At 31.1% G+C, this 16,453-nt stretch overlaps 2 protein-coding genes across 3 annotated transcripts; one reads left to right on the top strand and one right to left on the bottom strand.

Moving 5' to 3' along the window:
* The first annotated feature begins 2,216 nt into the window (after positions 1 to 2,216).
* On the top strand, positions 2,217 to 4,868 carry STOP1 (C2H2 and C2HC zinc fingers superfamily protein). The gene is made up of 2 exons (XM_020384792.3): positions 2,217 to 2,402; positions 3,164 to 4,868. The coding sequence occupies exon 2, from the start codon at positions 3,181 to 3,183 to the stop codon at positions 4,723 to 4,725; it is 1,545 nt and encodes a 514-aa protein (XP_020240381.2). The 5' UTR covers positions 2,217 to 2,402; positions 3,164 to 3,180; the 3' UTR covers positions 4,726 to 4,868.
* An 873-nt stretch (positions 4,869 to 5,741) lies between these two features.
* LOC109807352 (uncharacterized) lies at positions 5,742 to 10,019 on the bottom strand. 2 transcript variants are annotated; one of them, XM_020369877.3, is made up of 7 exons: positions 9,674 to 10,019; positions 9,431 to 9,600; positions 8,740 to 8,896; positions 7,043 to 8,592; positions 6,815 to 6,956; positions 6,342 to 6,703; positions 5,742 to 6,255 (listed from the first exon to the last, which is right to left on the bottom strand). In XM_020369877.3, the coding sequence occupies exons 1-7, from the start codon at positions 9,924 to 9,926 to the stop codon at positions 6,055 to 6,057; spliced, it is 2,835 nt and encodes a 944-aa protein (XP_020225466.1). In that variant the 5' UTR covers positions 9,927 to 10,019; the 3' UTR covers positions 5,742 to 6,054. The 2 variants fall into 2 exon arrangements, with proteins under 2 accessions (XP_020225466.1, XP_020225463.1); XM_020369874.3 differs by having other exon boundaries at positions 7,043 to 8,896.
* Positions 10,020 to 16,453: the final 6,434 nt, after the last annotated feature.

Below are 16,453 nucleotides of genomic sequence, written 5' to 3'. Positions count from 1 at the left end.
TACAATATTATTTCTCTTCTATTTCTTACAAGCCAAATAATCTTTCTTTTATTCTATTTTTTTTATCTATGTCTCTCTTTTATTTCTCTCCACTCTATTTCACTCATTTCTCTCCTCACAATGAAACACAGTGTAAAAATTTAGATTATGATTTTACTTGCTAAAAGGAAAAGAAAAACTAAAACATAAATATTTTACAATAAACAATAAATTTACTTGAGTTATGATACATATACAGCAAGTCATGTAACATTATCTTGTGTTTATCTTCTTTTCACTTTATCATTTATTTCATTTCAAACTTCTCTCTCTTCACTCTTTTCTCTTTTTCTCCCTTTTAGTTGTAAAATTTATTATACAAATATAATTTCTCACTTCACTTTTGTGTCATTGTTGTTCCTTTCTTCACATATAAAATAAAAGATACAATTATACTTCTTTCATGTCCTTTAGAATTTTTACTTTAAGGTCTTGTGTTCTGTTGATAGATATTTAAAAAATGAGGTTTCATTTCATTACAATTTATAAAAACTTGTTAAAAAGAAAAACACTATTTTCATATGATAAGGTTAAAATTCAATATAAGAGGATTTATTCTTGGTTCTCACCTCATGCCAACAGTTCCAGCACTTTCACTCTTCGAATCCTATCTCTATCCTCCCTCTTTCTGATAAAATGATTGGATATTGGCTTTTGTGAATCAAGACACGCGTATTCATTGTTTACATAATAATGGAGATGAACAACTTTAACATGCATGAAGAAGACAAAAACATATCTTTCACAAAGTGGTGACTTCCCATCAGGTGGAACAACAGATTCAATGAATAATGTCCAAATATTAACTGTAGCAATTCAAAAGATTAGTTTTAGGAACACCCCTTTTATGTTTTAATTAATAATGTCTTAATGTATTTTTAATGAGAATATTATGACTAAAGAAATATGGATTTGACACCATCAACTAGTCTCAATTATTATATACAAATGCAAAGTTCTCGTTATTGGAGGATGGCTTCATGTATAAATTTAGTGAAACAAACCTTAATTTCATATTTGGGTTCTAAGTTGTGATAACGGAAATATAAGTAGAGTCTGGACTATTATGCTCCATAATATCAATCGATTTTTATATTATATATTTATTTATTTATCAATTTATAAAATAATTGAAAATGATCAATTACATTTCACGTAAAAATTAATCGAATCATAATAGTTTTAGATCACTTAATGAAGTATAAAAAAAAATTACATAATAATATTTCATTAATATAGACATTAAGGATCTTTTGAAATAGAACAGAATTACCAAAAACGACAAATAAACACACCATTATTTGATATTTTTTTCCAAATTAAATTGGAGAAAATGATTTTTTAAGGATGAAATCATATATATTTAATCTTAATTATAGTTTTGGTGTCTTGGTTGGAAGCATGAATAGGTGACGTAGATATGAAGTTAAAAGGCTTTGTACATGAAAAGGAGCAACAAAGCCATATTTGTATGGAGTGTAGGTTCCTGGGAAACTCACTACAATCGCCACTACAGAACCTACCTCCACCAGCTCAATCACTTTACACACGCTTTCATTTTTAAGGTCAAGTCAAAGTTTCATGTGTGCATGCATGTACATTCAAATATATTAATAATCATATGCTATGATATTCATAAAAAATAATGACTAATGTTGCTATTATAAGTATACATAATAAGATTTAACATTTGCGACTATTCAAATAATGAAACAAAACAAGCTCTATTTGGACCGAACATGTTTGAATTCACGTCAATTTGGTGATGAATGAAAATAAATTAACTATTAATTGTTTTAAAATGAATTTTAGCGTCATTTCTGGATCATGGTTATAGAAGAAAACATGTAATTAGTTGTCTTGTGTGGGTGACCATTAGGGTTAGCCTGGTTGGGTGGAAAGGAGTTGAGGTAGTTAGAAGTATGAGGACCTAGGTTCAATTCTTATTGCGACCATCTTTGTAATTTTTCTTATCTTAAAAAAGAAAAAAAAATGTTGTCTTGTGTGGGGACCGTTGGATCTCGTAGTCGATCTGATAAAAAAGCAGCAACGGCTGTGATTGAGGGATGCAAACGAGGTGATAAGAAGTGCCCCCACCACATCCAGTGTGGGCCCCGAGCAACATTGACCCACCAAATGGACGGTAGTAACAGTGGGGTTGACCAAATATGCTTCTGCTGTGCAACACCAAAGGAAGGAAGGAAGGAACAGAGTTAAGCTTCTTGGTAACTGAGATATTGCTTATTTAAGCTTTCACTTCACCTCCCATGTTCTCTTCCTCCTCGCTATTTTTTTTTTCTTTTTCTTTTTTCTTCTCCTCTCTAGTGGAGCATTTGCCCTGTTACACCTTTGAATCTGTCACTGTAAGTTCTTTACTCTTTCGATTTCTGTTCATATTTCGATTTTTAGGGTTTGTTTTCAGAAAGCATGCATCTTTTCTCTAAACTTTTTTTTTTGGATTTTTTTAATATTGGCACCTTCAATCTTTTGATGGGTTTTCTCTGAATTGCATCATTTTTTTAACCCCTTTTAAGGGGTCAAAATCTGAATTGGTGTTTAGTTGCTACGAATTTTGATATGTTGGAAATTGGGGTAGTTAATGATTGGGAAGAACAAGAGGTGAGAGTGAAAGGGTGGAGAGGTTTTTGAGTTTGTAACTGTCAAAACTGCTTCTTTAAGAGATTTGATTATTGATTATCTACAAATGGGGTATTGGAATATGCAGCTTCATATAGAAGAGCTGAAGGGTGATGGGGGAAGGGTTTTGTTTTTTTCTGATTGTCCGGTGATTTAAGTATTTGTTGAAAAGGGAGATTTTTAATTTGGTATTTTGGATCTGAAGATACCTGAAGAGAAAAGTAGCTAGCTTGGTCTTGAGAGTTGAAATTACTGTGTGCGTATTGGCTGATTGAAGCCTTAGATTTTACTAGTTAATTGACCATATTACCTTAAAAAGTTGATTCATTTGCTAGAGTGATTTTGATTTCATGAATCTGATACCAATTGTCGATTTTGTGGTATGTGTGTTTGTATTTGCAAGGACATCTATGTTGAATGATGTTGATACTTTTAAATGATTTGATGTAAATCACCTGTTCTTCACATAGATACCTTTGATTGACAGGGATTTTGATTCCTCAAATGGATCCAAAAGGAAGCTTATGTGCTAACAACAGCACAAGGTCCTCTTCCTTAACCTCCCTTGTGAATGAATTACAAACAATTTTTCCCTCAGATCCTTCCTCTTTCTATGGGGTCAGGACTGAAACACCTTTCAAAGAATACAACCTACCCTCTCCTCCAACCCAATCTGTGCTTCCAGGTGAACCTAACAAAGATATTGAGATCCCTGACCAAGAAAATTGTCATCTGAGTGACTCATCACATACCAGTAAACTCCAAGATTGGAATCCAAGTGTGATGTTGAATAACCTTTCCTTCCTTGAAGAAAAGATTCATCAGCTCCGTGATCTAGTGCATTTAATTGTTAATAAAAAATGCCAACCTTTTGGACAGCCTCATGAACTAGTGACTCAGGAACAGCAGCTCGTCACAGCTGATCTTACATCGATTATTGTTCAATTGATCTCTACTGCTGGTAGTCTTCTCCCTTCTGTTAGGCACACCCTCACAAACACAAATCCCTTGGTTGGACAGCTTGACCAGCTTCATGGGATTAACCTCCCTTTTGGATCAGACACAGGTAGTGGTGTTAGGCCACAAAATAATAGTGGAACTAAACTGCTTGATCAGTCCACTCAGAATGATATACTTCCAAATAATTGTGAAATTGAACAAAACTACAACATGGAAGAACATGAACCAAAAGATGAAGAAGATATGGACGAGGGAGAGCATCTTCCTCCTGGTTCCTACGAGATTTTACAATTAGAAAAAGAAGAAATCCTTGCACCTCACACACATTTTTGTACCATGTGTGGGAAGGGATTCAAGAGGGATGCGAATCTGCGAATGCACATGCGAGGCCATGGTGACGAGTACAAAACTCCTGCAGCTCTTGCAAAACCACACAAAGAAACTGGGTCTGAACCAAAGCTCATCAAGAGGTATTCCTGCCCCTATGCTGGCTGCAAGCGCAACAAGGATCACAAGAAATTCCAACCACTGAAAACCATTTTGTGTGTTAAAAACCACTACAAAAGAACACACTGTGACAAGAGCTACACTTGCAGCAGATGCAACACCAAGAAGTTTTCAGTGATGGCAGACCTTAAAACTCATGAAAAACACTGTGGAAAGGATAAATGGCTCTGTTCGTGTGGCACAACATTTTCAAGGAAAGACAAGCTTTTCGGACACATTGCCCTTTTCCAAGGCCATACACCAGCTATTCCTTTGGATGACACCAAAGGAGTGGCTGAGCCACCTGATCTCCAGAACAGAGAAAGCAACAATAAGGTTCCAAGTATGAACTTCTGTTTTGGATCAAATCCTTCGAGTGAAAATGTAGTGCAAAACACGATGGATGTGAAAGGTAATATTGATGATCCTATGAATTATTTCTCATCCTTGAACTTCGAAGGCTGTAACTTTGGTGGGTTTAATGAATTCTCCCAACCACCATTTGAAGATTCAGAAGGTTCTTTCTCTTTTCTCATGTCAGGATCCTTTAATTATGCCCCTAAATTTGGTGGCGGTGAATCAAGTTCTGAAAATCTGTTGTGACATGTTACTCTACATAATGTCTATGTTTTCTTTATTCCCCTGTCAACGAATAATCCTTTTGTTTGTCAAATTTGTAAAGCCAGGTAATGTCATGTGCTCCCCATTTCTTTACGTTGAAAGGAAAGTTTTATGTTTCTATTTTAGTTTTGGTAGGATAAACTTTTTTATAAGCACGTGCAAGAGAAAGAAAATAAGAAGAAAAATAAAATAAGTCTCCTTTATAATTTAAAATTAATAAATGTCCAAGTTAATTCACAGAAGTTCTTCTGTTTAACTTTCTCAAAAACTAATTTTAATTGATGTATAAGCTAAATTTAGTTTATGAGAGAATCTTATAATACTTTTTTTTCTTCGTAAAAATGCTTTAAATAAGTTTATCTAAATAAGTTTTTTTTTTAATTATTTATAATTATAAAAACATTTTTTAATTGTACATGAAATGTTTGTTTTCCGAGATAGATCTTTAAATATAAAATAGAAAAGACAAAGTGACATTTGTCATCATTAAAGTTAGAAATTAAAAACAACATTTTCTTAAATCTAATATACCGTTTTTGTATTTTTGGAGAAGCATCAGCCATGAATCTTTGACACATTCTGTCTAATCTTGATATATTTTTTTTGTGAACAGTTGTCACTTCTATTTTCGAAAACCATTTCGGTACAAGCTCGGTCAATCAGTCTTGTACTTGTATGACACACCAATGACTTCTTCAGTGGCTTACAATTTTGTAGCCTGAAATTGTTTTGAATCAACATGCATGGGGTCGGTTGCTTAAAACTCATGGGACGAGGAAAGTCATCGCATATCCGTATCTATATAATATTTTTTTTTTTTTGCATCAAATTTAATCCTAAGCAGAAAGATAAAAAGATAACAGAGGAAAATGTATAATAAAATAGAAAAGAATAAACAAAAAGTGAACGTGAAAATATTATAAAGATTTATTGTTCGAATAACATTTGTTTTACGACAATATTACTTGTACAAAAAAAAAATTGGATATGTAAATCATTATAAAACAATAGTTCATTAGCTATAAGAAATAGAATTAGAGGGCACTTTTCTCCGTAAGATATCAATCCTTGGAAACAAAACTCATACCTTAATTAAACTCCTGTTATTCAAGTCAGTTATCACGTCTATTTGTCTCAATTTAGTTGGTTAGATGTATATGTTAAATGCGAGATGTCACCCAATTATCATCCGTTAATGGTTTTTCTTCCAGGTTGGCAAAATTGTCCGGGGTAAGTTTCAAAAGTGGAGAGGTTTGGAGCTTATAAGAGTAAGTTTGAAAACTGAAAATGAGACTATAGTTGATAATCAAATCATGGAAAGTACAAAAACTGCTCAGGGATGAGCTTCAAACCAGCCTTTGATGGTAATTTACAATATTTTTCCCTTAAAACTAAATCATCTTGGCAAGACCAAGTCAGTCCTCGAGGAGAGCTCTTTGGCCACATGAACCTACTAGAGAAGGGGTTCACTAAACTCTGCCGAAATTGTTCCACTGTCTCACATAGCAACCCCTGCAATAGTAAAAGAGAGCATCAATGAGTTTGGAAAATGAGACATGACAAGAGAATCGAGATGATAATCTAAGAGAAGGAAATACCTTTGCCATGGATTTTATTTTCAATGTGACGTCATCACTAAGGAGGACAAGTTGTCCAACATTCTTCTTGCTTCTATATTGAAGAGCACAGTCTAGGATGTGATCTTCAACTTTAGGTGAAGCACGTTCCTTTGAGCTATTGGAACCAGGAAAAGCCCAACTCTCTTCAATAAATTGACCATAAGGAGAAGCAGGAGGGGTTGGTGCTGTCAGCCTGCACTCCTCCCTTGAGCTTTGGATATGAATCCACCACCTTGTTTTCTCCATGCATTCTTCAATCCATTCTAATGCCAAAGAGGCCTGTGAAGTTCTTCTGAAAATTCTAAATTGTTGTTGCTTCATACTGCCTAGTTCCCTTACGACTGATATTACAGAGTGTTAGGGTGAAGACCAGTTTTTGCTTCTGACGAAAACAACAACACTTCCAATCCAAAGTAGAAAACAAGGCATATAATAATCTAAAACAAATTTACCTAATTTTGGAACGATTAAACGAGTCCCCTGGAGACCTTGTAGAAGCTGCAAAGCTTTCCTTGACTCCTTGTTCAGAAGAGAAGCAGTGTCTACAACCATGTCCCAGCTCCTCTTTTGTTCTCTAGAATCTCTACTAATATGCTACAAATGGAACAAGTGTAAGCATGCTGCTAAATGAACTCGAGTCATTTACAATAACAATGATATATGAATATATGTTGACTTACAGAAGGTTTAGTGTGGTTGTTAGAAATCTGTCGACAAATACTGGCACCATCAATGTTTTTTGTGGCAGAAGCAGTCACTGATTTATGATTGCCTCCAGAGTTCATTAGTGATTGGAAGGGTACCCCAACCACTCTGCTGGTCTTTTTTAATTCCATCATATCTTGATCATGGGCCAAGTTGTTTCGACATTCAAGAGGATTCCTTCCTGACTTCTGTTCTTGAGCTACTTTTGGAGTCTGGTTCACTTTGTTTGAAACGGAGCTTAACCTTTCAGCTGACTTGGAATGTTTACTTTCTTCTAGCTTACCTTCCTTTCTCATACACCGCAAGTGATAGGTATTTAAGTTTTCCTTATTTGAAGTGGATATTTCTTCTTCCTCATCAAAAACAGATGAAAGATCCTTTGGCATTTTATTCATGACACCCTTCACCCTACTCATTTTAACTTCAGTGTCAAACTTAGATGGGCTCATAAATCTACTCTTTCTGGCTCGAACTTTGGGAGCACTAGCAGCCTTAACCCTTTTTGACCAAATATTGCCATAGATTGAACTTTTCTCTAATGGTTCTACATGGTTTTCAAGGATCTCCCTCCCATAGCATCCTGTCACAGCAGTGAGAGATTGAGGGGTCTGTTTCTCAATTTTAATGCTGAAAACAACTTCCCGAGGCATTGAAGAATCTGGTGATTCTACTTGAAATGACATGGAGGAGATGCTGCTTGCACACTTGTTTCCAGTATCTTCAGCTATTTCATCCACCGAGTTACCTTTCTCATGACATGATTTAGCATTCAGGGATGCCTGCAACATTGACTTCAACTCCTTGCCACATTTATCTTCTTTTTCTCCATCAACTGTTGAATCCATAGCAACTTTTTTGACAACATTGTTTAGTTGAAATTCGGTAATAGGAATAGCTTCCTCATCTAGCAAGCATGTGTTCTCAGAATTGATAATTCTCGACTCCGTTGTTAAAATGTCTTCAATCTTGTCATTGTCAGCTAAACTTGTTTCGTCAAAATTTACAGGATCTATGTTTTCGATGCATTTGTTTCCATTATCTTCAACTATTTCATCCAATGAGTACCCTTCCTCACAGCAAGATTTAGCATTCAGGTCCTGCATATTTGGTTTATACCCTTCCTTGCATTCATCTTGTTTTTCTCCATCAGGTACTGATTCCACTGAAACTTCTTCAACAACTTCGATTTGATGAATTTTAGAATCAGGAATAACCTCGTCAACTAGCAAACATATGTTCTCAGAATTGAAAATTCCTGCTCCGTTAGTTAAAATATCTTCATCCTTGTCATTGTCTTTATCTCCACGTGTGCATCCAAATTCAGATTCTGTAGGTATTACAGTCTCTGCCGCAACATCCCTTACAACAAAAGATAGGGAATCAATATTTGTTGGCAAACTAGACCAGTGTCCTACTAAGGAAGTTGGTTGTCCAGTTAAAGTATCAAGTGGGGCCTGAAATTGCAGAATGTTGGTCCCCTGGACTGCTTCCACAACTGGCAGACATATGTTGTACGTCAAGTATTCTGTCAATGTGCAAAACAAATTAGTTTCTCCAGGCATCTCCACCTCAGGGCAAGCTTCAATGTTGTGTGTATTACAAAGTTCTTGAACTGATTGTACATTAGGGGGAGATAGAACACTAATTTCACAGTCACACGGTTTATTTTTACCATCAGAGTTTGCAAGAAAAGATGATGTTTCAATTCCATTGAGAACCCCAAATGCCTCATCACCAGAATGGCTCTTCCTTTCTTCATCACAACAAAGAGAAACAATTTCTTCAGCCATCGGAATCTCTTGTTCCACAGTTAGTTCCACATTTTCATCCTGAATTCCAAACCAAAGGAGAGAAAAATCATAGATAACATTCAAGTCAAAATTACTTGACATTTAACAAACAAATGCCCTGAATAAATAGACCAAACTAGCCCGCCTGAAGCTTGTAGACATCAATTTACCGAACATCTGTATCCCTTTAAAGCTGTCTCAGTTCTCAAAAATTCACCACCCCAAGTAATTCCCAAAATTAACGAAATAAACATTAAAAAGTTAAGATAAAACATGTTTTTACTTTTCAGTCCCTTATCTTAAAATTCAGTTTTAATCCCTAAAAAAATGATTCACCTAATAGGGTTTAACTCAGGTCATTAAACAAGATGCATCAGTTATTGTAAAGATAACAAGTTTGAGTTCGATTTCAATGGATAAAATAAAATAAAATAAAAAAACCGTGGATTAGTGAGGAAGTTAAGGCCACATCACTTTTAATAAAATTAAGGACTATATTTTTCCAGAGTCTAAAATTGAATTTCAACATATATTAAGGACAAAAAAATGTTTTGTCCATTAAAAAAATGGTACCTTGATTATTGGATCATGTGGTTGGGGCAGAAACCCATGGACTTGGGTAAGAGGAACCCAGCTGAGTCGATAAAGCCTAGTGGAAACCCCAACCGTAAAGGTGTCACCTTCCTTCAATTCCATAGTGATCCCTGGCTGGAGCCTGCTGCCACACACCCACGTGCCATGCACTACCCGACAGAGAATAAAAAGGTTAAAAAGGCGTAAAGATTGAAAGAAAGAATGGTTTAACGAGTATCGCACCAGAAGCCAAATCAACGAGGGAAAGAGCGCGTGAATTGGGGTTGGAGCGAAGCCTGAGGTGGAAGCGGCTAACGCTAGGGTGCGTGAGGACGATGTTGCATTGAGGGTGTCGCCCTATCAGGACCGTTTGATCGTCCTCCATGATGATGACGATGTTCTTCACGATTGCGCTGTTCTTTAGCACCGTTATAACTGGCACTCTGCCTTCGTCTTCTTGTTCCTCATTCTCATTCTTGGTGGAAATGGAAGCCATTGAAGAAGAATTCAGTGACTGAATGTTCGGAGATGCCGCCGTTCTCCAACGGCTATATTTTCCTATGACTATGCCTTACGCTTCCACAACAAGACATTTATGGACTTCTCAAAACAAATAATTAATAGTATCAATTTGTATTCTTTTTTTTTATATAAATTAATCGTTAATAGGAAATTGTATTCTTTTTTTTTTATATAAATTGCCAAAAAAATTATTTTAATTATAAGATGGGAAAATAGTTTGTGTATTGAGAATATAAAGAGTTTTTCTATTGTTTATGTACAAATCGAGTAAGTATATTATCTTTTATAATAATTATTTAATTTAAAGGTCATACTTATCATTATTATTACCTATTGGTTAAATATGTAAAAACTTTTTACACTATTAACATGTATATATAAATTATTGTTACCAGAAAAAATAAATATAAAATAATCTATAGTTAAATGAATAAAAAAAATCTTTATATCTTCGTTATATTAAATTCGTGAACTCAATTTTACGTACTCGTCTTAATTTTTATGATTCATAAATATTCTGTTCTTAAGATTTTGTTTGGATTGGAAGTAAAAAGTGGCCATTGAGTAGGATGAAGTGAAAGGAGAAATTGTTCCTTTGTTTAATATGTGAAAATGAGGATGAAATGTAATGAAAGAGAATGAATTATGATTCATTCCATCACAATTAGTAATTTAAAATATTGCAAGTGAGCCATTACTAATAAATATTTTTTGCTTTTTTAAATGTAAGCAACGACTAGTTTGTTGCTAATTATTAAATTCTTCCATTGCCTTCTGTATGTAATTTCAAAATGATGGTGGATTCAATGCTAGCTAATGTTAATTATGGTATGCGATTAATTGCAAAGACAACATGGTTGTTTTGGTGTTTAGAAAAAAAGGAGAAACATCATGATAATAGTATTTTTTTTTTACACCGCATAATATTAATGGTAATATTTTTTTCTCCCCACATTAATGTGGACTTATGAATAGACTAAATAATTAATAAACGTCAATTTTTTTTAATTTTTTTATCAATAAAAATTATAAAAGAAAAAAAACAATAATGAATTTAAACATAACATTTTGTATATATTATTGTTAATTTTCACCCTAAATTGACATTAATAATTCTAATATCTTTTTATACACATATATTAATATTGACTTTATTTGTAACCGTCACACTTTACTAACACTTACATAATTATTACTTCATTTGGATTTATATATAAGTAAAATAATCTAATTTCATATAGATTTAAGAAGTTAATTAAATGCATTTAATTCTCATAATTTTATATATAATATATATTATATTTCTTAAAATATTTTTAATCAAATTTATTGTAGATATTGTTTCCATTTATTATCTTGGGGGTATTTTTTTGTTAAGATCATTTATTTTATTGAAATTTATTTATATTTCAATATGAAAATTTTAAGCATTTTTTGCTTAAATATAAATTCAAAGAGGATAACTCATTAACACTTGGGAGGTGTGTTAGATTAAGACTTCAAATGATTTTAAAAGAGTTTTTTTTATTATAATATTACAAGACTTTTTTAATATAAAAAAATTTATGTGGTATTTAATTAAAATAATTATAATTTTTAATAGTATATCAAAATTTGATAATACTCAATTAAAACAATCAATATTTTTTTTAAGGGTATGTTAAAATATATTAAATTAAAACTTTTTTCACTTAAAAAAATTCTAGTAGTATTTAAAAATATAGATATTTTAACAAATTATTTTGATGAATGAATTTTTGGAGACTTTTAAGTAGAATTTATATATAATTTATCATCAAAATTATTGAAATTTTGCATAACTTTTTTTCTCATTTTTTTTCTCTATTTTTTTCCTCTATGCATATCATCTTCTCTTTTCTCTCTATTTATCTTCTCTCTCTTCCTTATCTCATCTTTTTTTTTTTTCTCTCTCTTTCTTCCCTTCTCTCTCTTATCATGACTTCTCTATTTCATATTCTCTCTTCTTTTTTTTTTTTTTACATCTCTCATTTATTTCTTTTTCTTCTTTTATTTGTTTTTTCTCTTATCTTGTTTTTATTTATCAATACTTTTTGTTACACTTTTACCTATTAATATTGATGTATAATTTATTAATATTTATTTTTAATTATTAAATATTTAAAATTATTTTTTAATTATTAAATATTATAAATTGTTAAAGTTTTTAAATTATTAAATTTAGCAAATACTTATTTTCAATAAAATTAGTATTGAATTATCAAATTTTTAAACGTATATTAAAAATATATTTTGACAATTCTATCAATTAATGAATATTATAAATTTAAATATATTGTTCAAATTTAATAGTATGAATGTGAAAATATAAATGCATAGAGGATTATATATAGAGAAATGTTTGTTTAACCATCAATAATCTATGATTTTCGTATGAATGTGAAAATATAACATGATTATTTGAGAACTAATTTGACCATCAATGATCTATGATTTTCGTATGTTATTGAATTACTTAACGTTATGTTCTTTCTCTCGCTGTAGGATACAATTATCATCAGAACCCAAGTTTTTTAATAATGAAATCACTATTTTAAAACTTAATTATTAATCTTATCCTAAACATAAAGCTCTTCGAATTGGTAGTCCCATGTGGTTCTTGACACGTTAATGTTTTTTGCAGCCAAAAAATTAACAGAACCTATTCAGGTAGCCAAATTTATTGGTTGCTTACTGTTTTGAGTAAGTGATTTGGAATCTTATACTATAAAATGACTGCTGGAATATTCTACTGCCTGCTACTGCATATATATATATATATATAATACCAATCGATAAAAAGAGTGATTAGTCTCAATTTTCTATAACTTCTTTTTCTGCACAAGGAGGAAACATCCAACAATGTATGGATGGTTCAAGCTTTGTTTTGTTTCTTCATTACTATTTTTTTCCCCAAGTTTTTAACACGTCTAGTCACTCCATCAGTGATTCTTTTTTACTTTCGGTTTTTAACATTATCTTTCCGACTATTCCGTTCTATTAGTATCTTTTACTGCAGATAGAAATTTGATATTTTTTAGTTCATTACTAGAAAATTTCACATATATATTTTTTAAAACCGTATATATGGCTTGATTGTAAAATATGAACTTGTGACTAAACTGTTCGGTTATGGAACATGTTATAGTTAATTGCTTTGGGTGGTCAAGCCAGATTCAAATGACCCACAACAATAATTGACGATTTGACGTCAAAGAATAATTAAGCATTTTAAACATGTGACAAACAATTCTTATATTATGAAATACCAAAAGAATAAATAATCAATGTTAAATTTTACAACAACAACATAATGCTCTTTCTAAAAATAAAATAAAATAAAATAACCCACATAAGCAAATACCAAAACACAACCTATCACTTCTCTCGTTGTATGGTGATAGTTAAAGAATGTGTTTCATGATCCTTTTGGTGTTATGATTACCAATTTGTTGGGCCTTCCTTAGATTGATATAAAATAGTGATTGTCAGTTTACCCGAGATACAACTTTTTATATTTTTACTATCTTTAACCATTATATAAAATGGGTAAACATCATAGGTAAAATCATCCGATATCCACATCTTGCATATGAACTTGTGGCCTATGCTCACTTAACCATCAAATGTCTTTTGCGAATGCATCTTTTTCCTTTGGAGGTGGCATTGAGTAGTCACAATAGGAGAAGCTAACTGGATTTGATATGGTGAGATCCGGATAGATAGAGAGAGATATTTATAATTTGATAATGACAACTCTCTGAAGGAAGAAGCAATAATATAACAAATACATGCACTTCCAATCATTAGAACAAAATTCAACGTGGGGGCCATAGATGTATACTTGTTATAAAAATGTGTTGCCATCATTTAATTAAATTTGAATAAGATGATCTATTGTCGTAACAAATTGTTAAGGCTAAAGTGAAAATAAGTGAAAGTGATATATTTCTAATTTGTTAAGGGTTCAAATTAAAAATATTACAAATTAAACTTATAAGTGCATGTAATGGTTCAAGATTAAATTCTGAAGGATGCATTTCTCTTTTTTCCTTCTAGAAAATAAGTGAAAAACTCAAGTATTGACAATCTGGATATCCCGTTCTTCCATCCATTGTGTAATCATTTTTATTTCAAATGGAATTAATATTTTTTTTATTTTGTTGCATAAACATGAGACTAATCAATATTTTGATCGTGATTATGATATATCGGATTACTTATATAAAACCTTTACCTATGAGTATAAAAAAGAAAGAAAAAGAAGTTTGAAATAATAAAAGAACGTAAATAATTGATAAATTTTATTTGTACAATAATATTTTGTATAATTTCTTTTACAATTAAGACAAACGTTAAAAATGAGAAGAAAAGTATAAACTAAAAGGTATAATGCCATGAATAAAATTAAAGAAAAAATAATCAGTAAAAAAAGTTATAAAAAACTGTGCATGAAAATAATATAACTCAACCAAAATTGTTAAAGCCATAGGATATGTTTTTGATAAAGGACATATTTTTGCAGCTTTACCTCATCGGGTATTAAAAATGTGGAGAGGGACTAACTCAATCCATTTTTAATCCGGTATAAAAATAAGTTGGATATTCGATATTAAACCCAATTTGATATTGGGTTACAAGTTAATTAAGATGGATTGAATCACTTTTTTTTTTAAGTTATGAAAAATAGTTGCCTTATTAGTTGATTCACTAAATAAATGTAAATAATTTAGTCATAATATTACAATTATAAGCAAATTATCTTAGCACATTCAAAATAAATAAAAACTATCTTAAAGAGTAAAATAATAAATAACATAAAATTTATAATACTTCATAAAATATTATGTTTTATATATAAAATAATATTTAACTAAAAAACTCATGTTATTTAACTAAAAAAAAATTGTCATATAATATTACATTTCTTACAATGACATAATATTTATTACTATAAATTATTTTTACATGTATTATAAACACAATATATATTAGTATATATTATTAAAAATGTAGGTAATATTGATTGCTTGAAATGGCTAAAAATCTTGTGTGTTGTTTTTGCCTGACAGACGAGAGATTCCATTAACAATTTAACATAGAGAGGGTGTTTGCAATTGCAAGGGCACGATCCCCCACAGAGATAGCAGATTGTGATTAATTTACAAGCTATAATAAATGTAACCTTTTACTAGTACAGTAGTAGCTAATAGCTGTGAACAAGAAAAACAAAATTAATGGAATTAGAATGAGAGGTTATGACATCTATGACTCATGCATGAACATTTTAGTTTTCTCTTTTACAAAAATTAACATGAGACAAGTGCCCCAAATGGCTTAGGAAGCATGGTGATTGGTGACATTCAGAAATTACTTTTACTTTGGCTGCTCTTCCCAAAACAATGCTTACATTCAACACAACACGGATAACCAAAAAATAGTACATGCTATGCTACATTCCTAGCTAGGCATACAAGATACAACCCATTTCGTGTCCATTTGGAATTGGGTTATCTTATGTTGCCAGCAAAACAATTTTTAATTCGTAACCTTTATATTTCAAATGAAACTATTTTTACAATTAATCTGCCATTAAAATAATGGACAAAAAATCTGCCATTCAAAATTACAGTAAGATATACCATATCAATTTTTTTTTTCATAAATGTAATCACATTGTTTCAAAACTAACAACAAAAGATTAATATGAATTTATAGAATATGGCTTTCACTGACATAATATTATTTTAACATTAAAAGAAAAATGATTGTTAATGTTCAATTCAAGAAATCTTTTTTTATTAATGTAATGAAAATATCACGGTAAATAATTATGAGTATATCGAAAGATATATAAGTGATAACAATATTAATACTAGAACTTAATGCATTAATACTTGGTGTATTCTTAACACTTTTTAAGCCACACTTCATCCCTTAAATATTATTCTCAATGAAGAAATAAGAACATCTTATTATGCTAGTACAGAAATAAATAATAGTTGAGACAATGTGTTGTGAAATAGATCGTTAGTTATAAATGTAGTAATCCAAATTATTTCATAGATATATGTTCATATTTCAACCGAATAATGAACCAAAATTCAATATGATATATGTATATATGAAGTGGTTTTATGCAGCCATGCGGGCTTTTCAAGTGATAATCATTTTCTGATATGTATGGAAAATATTTTTTAATATTGATTTCATGTAGAAATTAAAAAAAAAAATAAATAAATAAACCAAGAAGAATAAGGATTTGTTTGTTTAAAATGACTTAAATAGAAGTGATTTCATTGGACTTTTTTTTCATTTTAATACCATTATTTCTTTTTTTAAAAAATATTATATTTAACTTATGAGAAACCCACAAAAGATTAATAATTAACGGGAAGTGATTATCTTTGTAGCTCCTTTTTTTATTAAACATAGCTGCTAATTATGATATTCGTTTTCACCCTCCAATGTTAAAACATTAAA

This window comes from Cajanus cajan, chromosome 7 (assembly GCF_000230855.2).
Source record: "Cajanus cajan strain Asha chromosome 7, NIPB_CcT2T_4, whole genome shotgun sequence".
NCBI lineage: Eukaryota > Viridiplantae > Streptophyta > Magnoliopsida > Fabales > Fabaceae > Cajanus > Cajanus cajan.
The sequence above is the reverse complement of the archived record's forward strand: the minus strand, read 5'-3'. Positions and strand labels throughout refer to the sequence as shown.